The 14,867-nt window shown below is 39.9% G+C and overlaps 1 protein-coding gene across 5 annotated transcripts; it reads left to right on the top strand.

The window, feature by feature from the left end:
- The first annotated feature begins 1,724 nt into the window (after nt 1–1,724).
- LOC146375540 (ubiquitin carboxyl-terminal hydrolase 37-like) lies at nt 1,725–9,433 on the top strand. Of its 5 annotated transcripts, none has more exons than XM_084947223.1 (19): nt 1,725–1,878; nt 1,979–2,156; nt 2,246–2,330; nt 3,894–4,228; nt 4,527–4,792; nt 5,282–5,337; nt 5,657–5,747; nt 5,857–5,940; nt 6,035–6,135; nt 6,259–6,315; nt 6,416–6,547; nt 6,640–6,763; nt 6,849–7,000; nt 7,106–7,205; nt 7,346–7,422; nt 7,600–7,708; nt 8,318–8,375; nt 8,545–8,702; nt 8,789–9,433. In XM_084947223.1, the coding sequence occupies exons 5-19, from the start codon at nt 4,688–4,690 to the stop codon at nt 8,792–8,794; spliced, it is 1,410 nt and encodes a 469-aa protein (XP_084803349.1). In that variant the 5' UTR covers nt 1,725–1,878; nt 1,979–2,156; nt 2,246–2,330; nt 3,894–4,228; nt 4,527–4,687; the 3' UTR covers nt 8,795–9,433. The 5 variants fall into 5 exon arrangements, with proteins under 5 accessions (XP_084803349.1, XP_084803351.1, XP_084803350.1 ...); XM_084947225.1 differs by having other exon boundaries at nt 2,239–2,330; XM_084947224.1 differs by having other exon boundaries at nt 1,725–2,156.
- The last annotated feature ends 5,434 nt before the right edge of the window (nt 9,434–14,867 follow it).

The raw sequence follows: 14,867 nt of genomic DNA, 5'->3' as shown, positions 1-14,867 counted from the left end.
TATATTGAATTTAAATCTTACAATGAGATCATCCCATAAAAAGGCTTTCTCTGTCTCTCTCTCTCTGTCACACACACACACACACAAACACACACACACACACACACACACAAGATCCAATTCAGTCAACCAGTCTAAATATATTGAATTTAAATCTTACAATGAGATCATCCCATAAAAAGGCTTTTTCTCTCTCTCTCTCTCTCTCTCTCTCTCTCTCTCTCTCTCTGTCACACACACACACACACACAGACACACACACACACACACAGAGGGAGAGAGAAGTAAGTTTCTAGCTCAGTCAAGCAGCCTGGGAGCTGCTGAATTTGAATCCACCAATCAGAGAGCCTGTGCACTTTTTCCCGCCAAAACAGGTGCACGCAGCACAGAGAGACACAGGATTTTTGCAGTCTATTTCTCATAATGACGACTCCCCTCAAACAAATGACCATAATTTCCTAACCGTAGGGGCCAGAACGGTCATTCTTACACCGTTTTGTTCAGAAGAGATGGGGGAATCTTAAAGTGTTGACAATTTATCATTAAAATATGAATTATTAAAGATATTTGACTTCTAATGCACCATAACTGAGTAGAGCAAAGCAAAAACTGCCTTGACTTGCCCTCAAACAACGCTTTCTAACTCTAAATCTATTTGGAGTATCAATATCATTCTTTCACCATAAGAGACAGCAGGCTTTGGTGAACAATCATGGAAATTTTCAGGTCTCTGTGGAAATCCATTAAAAAGATATGACGAGAGAAAAAAGTGGTTCATTTCCAGAGTTTGAAATCTGAAGAAATCTGAGCGAAGGACGAATTTCCTACCCTCAAACAAGTCTAACTCATTTCAGAACGGTAATAGGTGAGAAAATAATTCTTGAATTGTGAGCGTCAGGAGTGTCTGAAGATATACTGGGACAAGCCTTATGTCTTAACTTTGCTTCGTTAAGGAGATATGACGATTCGAATATGCCTCTCATTACAGAAATCAAGCGGTGATTTTGAACAAGCTCTCCATTGACTTTCTATGGAGAGTTTTGCGACTTTGTGTTGGTCTGAGGAGATTTGCCAAAATTCTATAAATCCCACAACAATGATAGTGACATTTTAGGAAAGCCAGCAAAAATACCTACGTTTTGATGTATAATTTGTGGAAGTTGAGTGAAAATTGAGCAAGTAGCAAGAAGTTGTTCGGACATGAAGAGAAGACTGCAAAACCTTCAGTGGCACACTGGAAGCCAAGTGCATAGCAATCATAACAACGCATGTATTTTGTGAAAAATCACAATTTTGCAACTGAAAACTTTAAGAGGCATAAAAGTAAAACGGTAAAAGATTTGAAAAAGCTGATTTATACCTGAATAGCCCAATAATTTGAGAACATTTTAAAGTTTGAATGGTTGTTCTACGTGAAAATATGAGGAAGTAGTTAAGTTTCAAAAACAAGCAAATTTTAGCAGAATTACAGAAGTTTCCCATTCATTTCAATGGGACAAATTAAGCTTAATATTTTAAAAAGTATAATAGTGAAAAATACCAAAAGACATAGCACACATTAGCAGAAATAGCAGAATAGTTTAAAATTTGAACGGTGAAAATCGGCTGAAAATTGTGGAAGTAGTTAAGTGCCAAAAAGTGTACGGAAGTCCTAAGAGGAACTCAATAGTGTGGATGCTTAAAGCATCCACACAATAAATAAAAATTGTTGATGATAAAAAAAAAAAGTTTAAACTTCAAAGCTCATGCATACATGCACATCCAGTGCTCAGTGTCTAATTGTGTGTTTGTGTTTTTACCTTTTCGCAGTAGCGTAGTGAAACATTTGGGCGGTGGATAAATAATGGAAAATAAAATTCAGACTACAGACGGCTTCAGGTGAGTACACGTGGTGCACAAGGACCAAAGCTCACCTTCTCAACCTGGACAAAATGAATTATTTTACACTGATACTGTAAACTTTGTGTTTGTGTGTCAGGTTTCCATACATCGGAAACAGCTGCTGCATCTGTAGTTCTGTCCATCCTGAGGAGAGTCCACACTCTACATCAGATCCTTGGCTCACCTATAATGACGCACAGGTGCTGCACACAACTGGATCTGCAGCTTGTGAGGAACAGCAGCACTCAGCCTACATCCTGTTTTACAAGAGAAACGTAAGAAGACACAGCATCTCATCCTGAAGTGAGAGAATGGCACGCCAGCTGCAGCCTAATCCAATCTCTCTTCTTTTTTCAGTGCCCAGACACCCTTCAGTTTCATCATGTCATCCCTAACAATAGCTGTAGAGTTGGATGGAGGATGAAGACAGCAGAGAGCAAAAGAAACAGGTAAGAGCAGACAGGTAGTCAGAGTTAACAAAAACTTTTAAAGCCAGTGTAGCTTCTGTTTTGAACACATTTATTGATGACAATTTTACATAAATAAGCAGTGTGTTATACTGTTATCAGATGTGGAGTCTCACTAACCACTTTAATAGTGACTTGTGTCCCAAATACTGTTTATTTGTCTTAGTTACAGATAGTGAAATAAAAATGGAAAATGATTGTTTCATAATTGCATACTCAGCTTGGTCAAGACAATAATTCGAGAACGAGGGGCAGGATTTTGAATTGATGCCATTGGTGCATCTACTAAAGTTCTGGGGTCAGTTTGAATATCAGTGACCTTGACCTCAAGTTCAAAGGTCAAGTTTTCTGAAAATGTTGTGAATGCTACAACTCTGTGACGACACGTAAGTCTCCTAGGTCTTTAAATTTGTATATAGGTGCATCTACTAGGAAGCTGAAGGGTTGCACTGCGGGCCATCTGTAGAGGTGTAGAGTCAACAACCTGTCTCAGAACGTGGACAAAACAAAAGAGATTGTTGACTTCAGGAGAGCACAGTGGGATCACTGCCCACTTAAGATCAATGGATCCTCTGTGGAGGTCGTCAAGAAGAGGACCAGATTTCTTGGTGTCCACCTGGCGGAGAACCTCTCCTGCTCCCTCAACACCAGCTCCATAACCAAGAAGGCCCAGCAGCGTCTCTACTTCATGCAGAAGCTGAGGAAAGCCCATCTCCCACCATCCATTCTCACCACCTTTTACAGTGGGACTAACGAGAGCATCCTAAGTAGCTGCATCACTGTCTGGTATGGTAACTGCAGCGCATTGGATCGCAGTACCCTACAACGGATTGTGAGAGCAGCTGAGAAGATCATTGGAGCCCCTCTCCCCTCCTTATAACACCCGCTTGCTGGAGGACCCCACACAGCCTTCAAACACACTCTTCACCCTGCTGCCTTCTGGAAAGAGGTCCCAGAACATCCGGGCCCTCGCTACCAAACTACGGAAAAGTTTCTTCCCACAAGCCGTCAGACCCCTGAACACTCAGTGACTGCACTGGCACACGCACACCTTCACACACGTCACTACCAAGCACTTATCTGCAGTATCTCACACACACACACATACATACAGACACCAAGTTACTTTTGCACAATACTCAGCATTTTGCACATTTCCATTGTCTTGTGTCTGTATCGTCCTGTTCTGTCTAGTTTTGCACTGTTTTGTCTTGTTTATTTTTGCAGTTTATGCACACTGCACTTTATGTAGTCCTGGGTTTGTCCGTATATGTCATATATAGCACCAGGGTCTCGGAGGAACGCTGTCTCATTTCACTCTGTACAGTACCTCTGCACGTGGTTAAAATGACAATAAAAGCCACTTGACTTGACCTGTTTTTGTAGCAGTTGCTTGGAGACGAGTACCACACAGTTCAAATGAGCATACATTCCAAAATATGCAAATTAGCCCCATACATCATAATGATGATGTTTGCTGTTCAGGGTATGAACATTCTATGCTGAAAGTTTATAAATATACAACCTTGGACTGCTTGTTTTCAGTTGAACTTTTGCAAAGCTGAGGAGATTTTCGCTGCGATCGCATTAAGTCCAAAGATGTTTAAACTTCTTTTTCACAGAAAGGTAAGTTTGAAGAGACTCGCAGCACATTTCTCTGAATATTTTCTTATGGTAAACAAGCATTTTTGAAACTTTTAAGGAAGCTTCTTGGATGATTTCTGTAAAAACTGAATTTTGAATCCAAATGAAGGATTTTGTATTTTCATACCATATACTTTGTTTTATGCCATTACTGATGTTGGTTTTCTTGTTTCTAAACAGAAATCACACAAACAAAACGTGGCAGAGAAGGAAATTCCTTCTACGTCTCATCAGAGGTAAAGAAATGCGCCACTCTTTAATGCTGCTGGAGATATTTATAGCAGTGGTTTAGTTGGAGCTCTTTTATTTCCCTTTTATTGGTGTTTTGTATTTACATCTTTTTTACTACTTCTAGTCTTGTCTATAATTTATATTGATTCAGAGATTAGCGTTTGAAAATGTAGAGTGTAAATGTACAAAATACATGATTTTGTTCCATTACAGTTATTCATTTTTATTTGCAATCTCCAGCATGTACTTCTTGTTAAAAATTTCCACTTTGAAAAATAACATTTACACTTTTGTCCTCATCAGCATCCCGGATGCTTCTGTTGCTGAAAATGTTCAAAAGAAGAAGAGAAAATGGAGACACCTCTGCTGTTCCTCGGTTTGCTTTTACACAAAACATATGAAATGCACATTCTCTTTAAATTGCACTTGTTAATTTAAAGTGACTTTACTTTTTTAATAAACGTATGTTTGTTCGTCCTCTGCAGCAAACTGACAGCGATGCAGAGGCAGAGAGCAACACTGTGAAGACACAAAAAAAGTGTCGCTGGTTTCTTTTTAAATTCTGGAAGGTATGTTTTATGGAAAGAGTCACTGTCATCAAGCATTTACTCATCACAGTTAAATGAGAAGAATTAAGAGCAATTTAGCACACAGCTATGTCCTCAAATTAAGTTCAAAGATGTTTAAACGTTTTTTTTCACAGAAAGGTAAGTTCGAAGAGACTTGCAGGATGTTTCTCTAAATATTTTTTATGGTGAATAAGCATTTTTGAAGCTTCATGGATGATTTCTGTAAAAACTGAATTTTGATCAGAACCAAGTGAAGGATTTTGTATCTCATAGGACAAACTTTAAAACTCAATTTAAAGCATGAATAAATTGTTTTTATTTTATTTAAAGATATTCCTATATATCTGCTTCATGAGCTGACAGCTCACTAAAGTGATAAATAATATGAAATAATACCAAATTTTCTAACTGGACACTTTTCATGGAGAGACCCACTTGGTATGTTTGTTTTATGCCATTACTGATGTTGGTTTTCTTGTTTCTAAACAGAAATTACACAAACAAAACGTGGCAGAGAAGGAAATTCCTTCTACGTCTCATCAGAGGTAAAGAAATGCGCCACTCTTTAATGCTGCTGGAGATATTTATAGCAGTGGTTTAGTTGGAGCTCTTTTATTTCCCTTTTATTGGCATTTTTCTTCCACCTTGTGTATTTGCATCTTTTTTACTACTTCTAGTCTTGTCTATTATTTATATGGATGCAGAGATTAGCGTTTGAAAATGTAGAGTGTAAATGTATAAAATACATGATTTTGTTCATGTTGGTATTCCATTACAGTTATTCATTTTTATTAGCAATCTGTATTAGCAAAATGTACTCCTTCTTATAAATTTCCACAACATTTACACTTTTGTCCTCATCAGCATCCCGGATGCTTCTGTTGCTGCCACACCAGCTAACCCTGAAAATGGTCAAAAGAAGAGAAAATGGAGACACTTCTTCTGCTGTTCCTCGGTTTGCTTTTACACAAAACATATGAAATGCACATTCTCTTTAAATTGTACTTGTTAATTTTAAGTGACTTTACTTTTTTAATAACATTATGTTTGTTCGTCCTCTGCAGCAAACTGACAGCGATGCAGAGGCAGAGAGCAACACTGTGAAGACACAAAAAAGGTCTCGCTGGTCTCTTTTTAAATCCGGGAAGGTATGTTTTATGGAAAGAGTCACTGTCATCAAGCATTTAAATGAGAGCAATTAAGAGCAATGAGGCACACAGCTATGTCCTATATATATATCAGGTAAGAAGCACCACAGAAAAGATCCCAGCAGACCTGAGTTGGGACACTTGGATTATGGAGCTTCTGGACCAAGAGAGTGGATGGGAGCATGTGTTTAACAGGTAAGAGAAAGACGTCCTCCAAAATGTTTCAACTTCAAAGCTCATGCATACATGCACATACACTGCTCAGCATCCTGACATCTTTCCTAATTTTGTGTTCGTGTTTTTACCTTTTTGGAGCAGTGTAGCATGCGGTGGAAAAATAATAGAAAGTCAAACTGAGACTACAGACTGCTTCGGGTGAGTACACGTGGTGCACAAAGACCAAAGCTCACTTTGTCAAAGTGGAGAAAATGAATTCTTTTACACTGATACTGTAAACGTTGTGCGTGTGTGTCAGGTTTCCAAACATCGGAAACACCTGCTACATGAACTCCTGCCTGCAGAGCCTCCTCAACATTGAGGAGTTCATAAGAGACATCGGGCGTCAGGAGGTTTTGTGGAGCACAGATCCAGAAGCTCAGCTCTTAAGGTGCGCTACGTCAACCTTCTACTTTCTTCAAAAACCTGAAGAACAAAGAGATCTAACAGCAGAAATGTCTGTTTACCCTTTCCTTTCTACAGAAGGCTCATTGATGTCAGGGACTGTCATGAGTCAACAGATTATGGCCTTAAAGATCACCACCTAAGAGCTTTTAAGAAGGCATTCAGCAATCAAGCTCCTGAATACACCGGCAGTGCACAGAAAGTGCGTCAGCTATTTGGACATTTCGTTTTTTGCTTTACCTTCTGATTTTGATGTACTGTTTTAAATCTCTCTGCTTTTCTTTCAGGACGCTCATGAATTCCTAACATTGTTCCTCAATGAGGTCAAAAGGCTCGCACCTCACCTGGAGAGGAACGCAGCTCTCCTGGGCCAAAGTTATACCTGCCCAGTAGAAGACCATCACATTTTTAAAATGGAAAACATGAGGACATGCAAGAGGTAAGCCTGTCTTTCAGAAACGCAGAGCTGGTTGCAATATTTTCATATACCTCTTTTCCACCTACCTGATCTTTACTTTAACTACGTTACTCCTGAAATGTGTAGCTGCGGTCACCAATCGTCACAGCAAGAGGAATTCACCAGCTTGTCTCTTGACCTGGTTCCAGAGGGGTCTGTTATAAACATGTTAGAGACATACTTGAAGGTAAGATCACAAATTCCAATAGAGTTGTAGTGTCAGCGATCTTAACACACCTTTTTTGTTAGTGTTTGTGTGTATGTGTGTGTGCATATGTTGAGATTTCTTTCTACCATAAAGCCTGTTTTCTCTGTGCTGTTGTTCAGGAACAAGAAATAGAATTTCGCTGTGATTGTGGAGGGACGGCCTCAGAACTGAAGTCGTCTTTTGATACACTGCCAAGGTGAGTAAGGTCACATCAGAATTGATCGACTGACCAGGTTTCCAAACTGTGGCGCATCAAATATCAGAGTTTTTCGAGACAATACTTGAGCAGTCGTTTTCTCCCATCTTCTGTTTGTGTTTGACACTCATTCTTCTTATTGTCTACCTTGTTTGTGTTTTTTTTCTTTTCTGCCAGAGTTCTGATCTTGCATCTGAAGAGGTTTGGCTTTACACAAACCTACAAGATTCAGAAGGTGGATGACCCCGTCAGGCTGCAGAGGGACTTGGTGGTGCCATCCAATCAGGTAAAAACAGACTGCAGAACGTCTCAGGCTACGTCCACACTAGCCCGGATAGATTTGAAAACTCCGTGTCCACACTAGCGTTTTCAGTCATTTTCAAATAGTTGTGCGTCTGCATTGAAATGGCCGAAAACGCTTACGTTCCAGTCCTGCGCATGCGCAAAAGTGAGTGAGAATTACAGAATTTGAAGAAAAGCTATCCGGAGCATGTACAAACTGATATTAATCTTTTTTAGGGCTGTCAAAGTTGAGAGCAATCAAAACAACTGCTGTATAATGCACTCGGCTATCTTTGTTTAATTGCTCACATGACTGCATCACATGACTAAAATGCGTCATCGTTTTAGAAAGTCTGCGTTTTCGAGTGTCCACACTGCGACGGGACAGCTCCGTTTTCAAATGTATGCGTTTTCGAGAGCGTTTTCAAGATGCTGTGTTTTTACTCGAGGAAAACGCCGTCTCAGTGTGGACGGGAGGTCAAAGCGGAGAGAAAACGATGTGTTTTCAAACGAAAACGCATTTGTGTGGACGTAGCCTCAGCAAATCAGCTTAATTATGGCACTGTTGTGAGACTTTATGAAACTAACACTCTTTGGATTTGTTCCTTCTCAGGGTGGTGGCTGTTACAGTCTTGTCAGCATCATCAGTCATTATGGAGGCACAGAGTCAGGTAAAACAACAGACTTGTTACAAACAGAAAATGAAAACTTGCTACTTTTCAGTGAAGGACTCACACACAAAAGCTTTTGATGTTCTAAGAAGCACTAAGTCAAAATCACTGTTTGCTTGAATCAGTTGACTTCCAGAAGTTGGATTCATTTGTCTTAATGTGATTTCAGGACACTACATCTGTAGTTCTGTCCATCCTGAGGAGAGTCAGCACTCGACATCAGATCGCTGGCTCACCTATAATGACGCACAGGTGCTCCACACAACTGGATCTGCAGCTTGTGAGGAACAGCAGCACTCGGCCTACATCCTGTTTTACAAGAGAAACGTAAGAAGACACAGCATCTCATCCTGAAGTGAGAGAATTTTTAAATGTCCTGTTACCTTGTTAACCAGTTTTGTCTTCATTCTCAGTTCTGAAACAGGAAATGGAAGGAAGGAAGGAAGTTAAGGTCATCATCATGCTGAGAAGGAAAAGCAGTCGTCCCAGCCCACCATCGCACACTGGAGGACAAGTACTGGTAAGTATTGCCCTCAGGAGGAAGGGTCCTCCCAGAGAGCCTGGTTCCTCCCAAGATTTCTTCCTCCAGGAGGGAGTTTTTTCTTGCCACCGTCGCCCCACATTCACTGGTCTCATCAGCAGGGACATTTTTAACATCCTAAGACCTGAACTCTTTCATGGCATGCATTTTTAATTTCTCTGTGCCATTTGGGTTGATTGGGACCTGATCGATGTAAAAACAAAGACATCAGATTCGGACTATCTTTTTTTTGTTTCTCAAAACAATGAGATCCACATATGAGGACGTTCATTTTAAATTTCGATTGAACAGTGGCAGTGTAATGTCCTCCCTCATAAGTGGATATCAGGTTTTTGAAGAGCAAAATTTTGTATTTTGGTCTAGACAACCCAAAATGTTATGTTCACATATGTGGACACCAGGTCCTAGGAGGTTAAAACAAAATCTACTAGTAGTGCACCACTACTAGAGATCGTCCTTTTCTGGACCAGTGTTTGGCTTGCTCTCTGGGAACAACAAATTAGTGCTGTCAGCGTTAACGTCATTTTAACTAATGACGTTAACGCTGACATCACTAATTTGTTGTTATTATTATTAATATTATTATTAATTTATTTGTAAAATAAATTAAATTAAAAAATAAAGAAATTATTTAATTCTTTATTTTTTTTTGTTTTATTAAAATCAAAATAACAACAAAAACAAAAATAACTAATAAAAAAATATTAAAAGTATTCAGCAGTGTTTTGTGAAATTTGTAATGAGCCTTAGTTAAGTTGATGTCACAGAAGTTTCTGAATCATTTAGATTGTTCAACAAACTGATTCACTCAGGTAAAGATGGTAAGCTGGAGCAATGGTACCCTTGGAGTTCAGTTTAAGTTTTCAGACAAATATTCCCTCGATCAGTTGCAGCTTCTGCTTTTAAATAAATGATTTAGCTGCAAATGTTTAGCTGCAGGTAGCAAAGTCCAAAAGTGACAACATTTCCACTGCAGTCTCTCCAGAAATGGCTTATAAAATTTTGACCAAATTAGACATTTATCCTTGGATCAATTAAAGGGTGAAAATCTTTAATTGTACCTTTTATAACATTTTAACAAGTTACTGTCTCCTGCTGCATGTTTCCTGTTTTGGCTGAACTTCATCAGCTCAAAAAACTCACCGTGCTGTGGTGTACTAAATGACCTCATGTACAGGACACACTGAAGGCAGGTTTGCAACGTTTAATCAACAAAGTCAAGATCAGTTAACAACAGCTGAACTAAAGACTTTCTTTTTCTCATCGATAAAATGAGGTCCATGCCAATGCGCTCAAATGGGACCTCCATTAATGGTGAGGGGCATAAAGGCGCTTTTTGAATGACCAGCTGGTTCACCAGCTGACACCACTGGACGCACACCATCGGCGCACATCCAAACATGCCAAAAATGCAAGATGGTGGTGCGCACAGATACAGCGGCTCTATGCTCTCGACACACTGAACATGGTCTGTCCCTACTCGTTACAACGTGGAAATGTCAGTGCTATGTCAGGGCGCACTATTTGACTCTCAGCTCTCATCATTTGATCAAAGGGCCAGTTGCATAATGCCATTATCTTCTGTGTAGCGAATTGCTGGAACGGGCAACCCAAACGCCACGTGTCCCTGTTGGTGGTGTGTGCAGGCCTACATACTGTCCTATTGAGCTACTAAACCCCGACCAATCAGTTTTCAGATTTAAGGGGTATGATGGCCGTCAGCTAACCGCAGCTGTTACTCTTTGCATTTTCCCCCGATATTTCTTTTCCACCAGTACTATGGGGTATTTGTGAATATCCATGACTGACCCGGCCAGTTGGTCTTTGGACAGGGTCACGGCAGTTTCAAGGTTAAAAAAAAAATCCCTTTCACTGACAGACTGAAGGAAAGCTCCACAAAAATGGAGGGTCTTCAAGCTCCTCAGTGGCAGGAAAAGGTTTCCCGGACCCAGTGTTGTATATTTGTTTCCCAAAAGATTGAAATAGTGGAGAGAAATCAGGTTCTGAAACCATCCAGAAGACAAAGTCTCCAACTGGTTTGTGGAAGTCCAGTTTCTCCAAATTAATCAGCGGGTGAAATGTCTCTTCATGGATGGTTTTGATTCTGTTGTTGTTCACGAATAAAGCCCTCAAAGCAGCATATGAAAGAAAGTCATCTTTCATTGTTGTCTCCAGCGTGTTAAAAGAGAGATCGAGCTCAGTGATGAGTTTTGAAGCGGCTGCAGGGACTTCTCGAAGGTTTTGGCTCAAACGGTCGCAGGATGTTGTTCACAGTGGTGACACTGTTGACTGGTGATTGACAAGCACTGAGATACTAACATGACAAACACAAGAAACATCATGACTTATTCTCCTGAGTGCCTGCAAAACACAAAATCAAACTCAAAGCTTTTCTCTCAGGTGCTGGTGTGGCACAATCTAATGATAAGAAAGGTCATGCTAACAGCTTTTGGAGCACAGCTGCACAAAATAACAGCTTTTGGAGCACAAAATGCATTACAGGCAAACCCAGTACCCAAACATGTTAACAAGGATAAAGAAAAAATCTGAAACAAAAGCAGGTAGTGTGGTGATTTATGTTGTGAGGATGCTTTCACTCCCATCAAAGTCACCCAGTGTTGAGAACCCAAATGAGCCCAAAAACCTCAAGTGGCTGCAACCAACAGCGAACGTCAAGAAGTGGATACTTGCATGTTGAGCCAGAAACATGCAGAAAACCCAAAAGAGGCAAGACGGCACATCTTGGTCCCACTCAGGCAGTACGAACACCTGGAAAGAGGAGCCCACAGTTCAGACCCAAGGTCACTGGTAAGGACACCAGCCAGCCAGTTATAAGTCTAGTTTTAATTTTCATTTTAGTTAGTGTTATGGCCATTCTAGGGGTGGCCAGACCATAATATAAGGGTGATCCACCCCTGTCTGACCCCAAGCAGCACATCACACAACCAGTACAATTTTGATGGTGATTTATTTACAGTGATTGAATTCTAACAAAGGAAAGGAGCGAACTATAGCTTCGGGGTGGACCCCAAAACAACAAACAAAAGGGACCGTATCTAAAGGATGTACAAAACTTATTTATGAAAAGAATAAAACCAAATGACAATGTCTTATCTCCCTAACTAACAAAAACATGAGAAAAGGGTAATCAAATAAAAAGGCAGTCCACCCCTACATGCTCCTGTATAAAGAAACAGGTAACACAAAGCCTGCCGGTTGAGGTCCATGGCGGTGTCATCTTATATGTTGTCTCCAGGTCATGAGCCAATCTGTATGGGCCGTCCCATGGATGCACCAATCACGGAAAGGCACCTGCACACTCAGATTTACATATGAGACAACATTACAACAACAGTCGTAACATTAACTAAAAATGTTTTTCACCATCTCGTTTTAACTTCTGGTTTAGCTTCAGCTAACTAAAACTAAATGGGCCTTGGAAATAATCACATCTTAATAGAGTGAACCATAGACTGTATAAAAGATAGGACCATTGCAACTTTACTGCAGCACTTCACCCTTTCACATAGTCCCAGCTCTTCTCTGTCATGTTTTATGGTTCTGCAAATGTCTTCAGTTGGTGAAAGGTCTGGACTGCTGGTGTCTTGTTGTGCTTGCTATGCATCCCTGACTCGTTTCTTCTTTCTGCATCAAGTAAGGAATGTAGTGAAAGTTCCCAAGAGGTTAAAAACACCACTGAAAACATGCCATCAGACCTGAGTTGGGACACTTGGATTATGGAGCTTCTGGACCAAGAGAGTGGATGGGAGCATGTGTTTAACAAGTAAGAGTATAACGTCCCCCAAAATGTCCCTAACTAACAAAAACATGAGAAAAGGGTAATCAAATAAAAAGGCAGTCCACCCCTACATGCTCCTGTATAAAGAAACAGGTAACACAAAGCCTGCTGGTTGAGGTCCATGGCGGTGTCATCTTATGTTGTCTCCAGGTCAAGGAGACAACATATAACATGGATAGACAGACAGATTTCAAAATAGCCAGCTGGAATGTTAAGGGGTTGAATAACGGGATTAAGAGGAAGAAAATGTTAACATATCTAAAGTTATCAAGAGTTGATATAGCCTTTATTCAAGAAATGCACATGTGCAAGTCAGAAGCCTTAAAACTTAAATGTTCCTTGGTAGGTAAAGTCTTTTCCAGTCCTGGAACTGGTAAAAGTAGGGGAGTGTCGGTTCTGATTCATAAAGCAGTTAGCTTTACTGAAACAAAATTAATAACAGATAAGGAAGGTAGATTTATATTGGTTTATGGACAGCTACTGGACACACCAATAATTTTATGCAATATCTATGCACCTAATGCGGACATACTCGCCTTTTTTCATAACCTGTCACAGTATCTTTTGGAATTAGAAGGTGCACAAATAGTGGTAGGAGGAGATTTTAATCAAATACTGGATCAAGACCTAGATAGATCACTTCCTAGGAGAGGCACAGAGAGTAGATCTGTAGTTGCCATAAGGCAGATGACCTCAGATTTAGGTCTGAATGATATTTGGCGGACAATGCATCCAGAAGGCAGGGAATATTCCTTTTACTCTCCGCCTCATAATGTTTATACTAGAATCGACTACTTTCTTATTTCTGAAGCCTTAGTGAATAACTCTATAGATTCAAGTGTTGGTAATATAGTAATCTCGGACCATGTGCCAATTTTTCTATGTCTTGGAAATATTTTACAGATTCCTCAAAGCCGCAGATGGCGTTTAAATGTGTCCTTAATTAAAGACTCTGGGTTTATTAAATTGATAAGAGATGAAATACAATTTTACAAACAGACAAATAAGCGAGAGGACACTACATTGGCTACTTGGTGGGATGCTATGAAGGCATACTTAAGGGGGAGGATAATTTCTTACGCTTCCTTTAAAAAGAAGGCAGCTAACAAGAATATCATTACGTTAGAAGCCAAATTAAAGGCACTTGAGGCAGTACATTCCCATACAAAAGACAGAGTTACGTTGAATAAAATCGTTAAAGTTAAATATAAGTTGAATGTACTGTACAACAGAAAGGCAGAATACGCTTTATTTCGCATTAATCAAGCATATTGGGAAATGGGAGAAAAGCCGAGTTGTTTATTAGCATACCGTCTTAAACAGAAAGACGGTATGAACCATATCCCAGGCATACGACAATCAGATGGGGTTATTTCAACTTCTATTAGACATATAAATGATGGATTCAGGGCCTTTTACAATAATCTTTATTCTACACAAGGGAGTTTAGATGAACAGAAATTCGAAGCATTCTTTACTGATTTAAACCTGCCACAGCTTTCTACTACTGACCAGCAGATTATAAATGCTCCAATTACAGTGGAGGAGATTACCCGTGCAATTAACAGTATGCCACTTAATAAAGCTCCAGGATTAGATGGGTTACCATTGGATTTCTATAGAGCATTTGAGGATATGTTAAGTCCCCTGTTGCTCGATGTTTATAATGAGGCGTTCAAAGTAGGCTCATTACCTCAGTCAATGCACTCTGGACTTATAACATTTATTCCTAAAACTGGGAAAGACCCTTTAGACCCAAGTGGTTACCGCCCCATATCTTTGCTGAATTCTGACCAAAAAATCTTGGCAAAGGTCTTAGCGGGTCGATTAAAAGTAGTAATGGTGAAAATAATTCATGCAGACCAATCTGGTTTTGTTCCAAACCGCTATGGTTCAGATAATATTAGGCGGTTGGTTAATTTGCAAAATTATGTATATGATTCAGTATATCCAACAGTGGCCCTATCGCTGGATGCTGCAAAAGCTTTTGATTGTGTTGAGTGGGATTATCTGTTTAAGACATTATAAAAGTTTGGTTTTGGTGACAATTTTATTAGGTGGATAAAGATATTATATGATTCGCCTTCAGCGCGAGTATTGACGAATGGGCTCATATCAGACCTATTCCTTTTACAGAGATCCACAAGACAGG

The sequence above is a fragment of the Perissodus microlepis genome, chromosome 12, assembly GCF_051167445.1.
Source record: "Perissodus microlepis isolate ML-2025 ecotype Zambia chromosome 12, ASM5116744v1, whole genome shotgun sequence".
Classification (NCBI taxonomy): Eukaryota; Metazoa; Chordata; class Actinopteri; order Cichliformes; family Cichlidae; genus Perissodus; species Perissodus microlepis.
The sequence above is the reverse complement of the archived record's forward strand: the minus strand, read 5'-3'. Positions and strand labels throughout refer to the sequence as shown.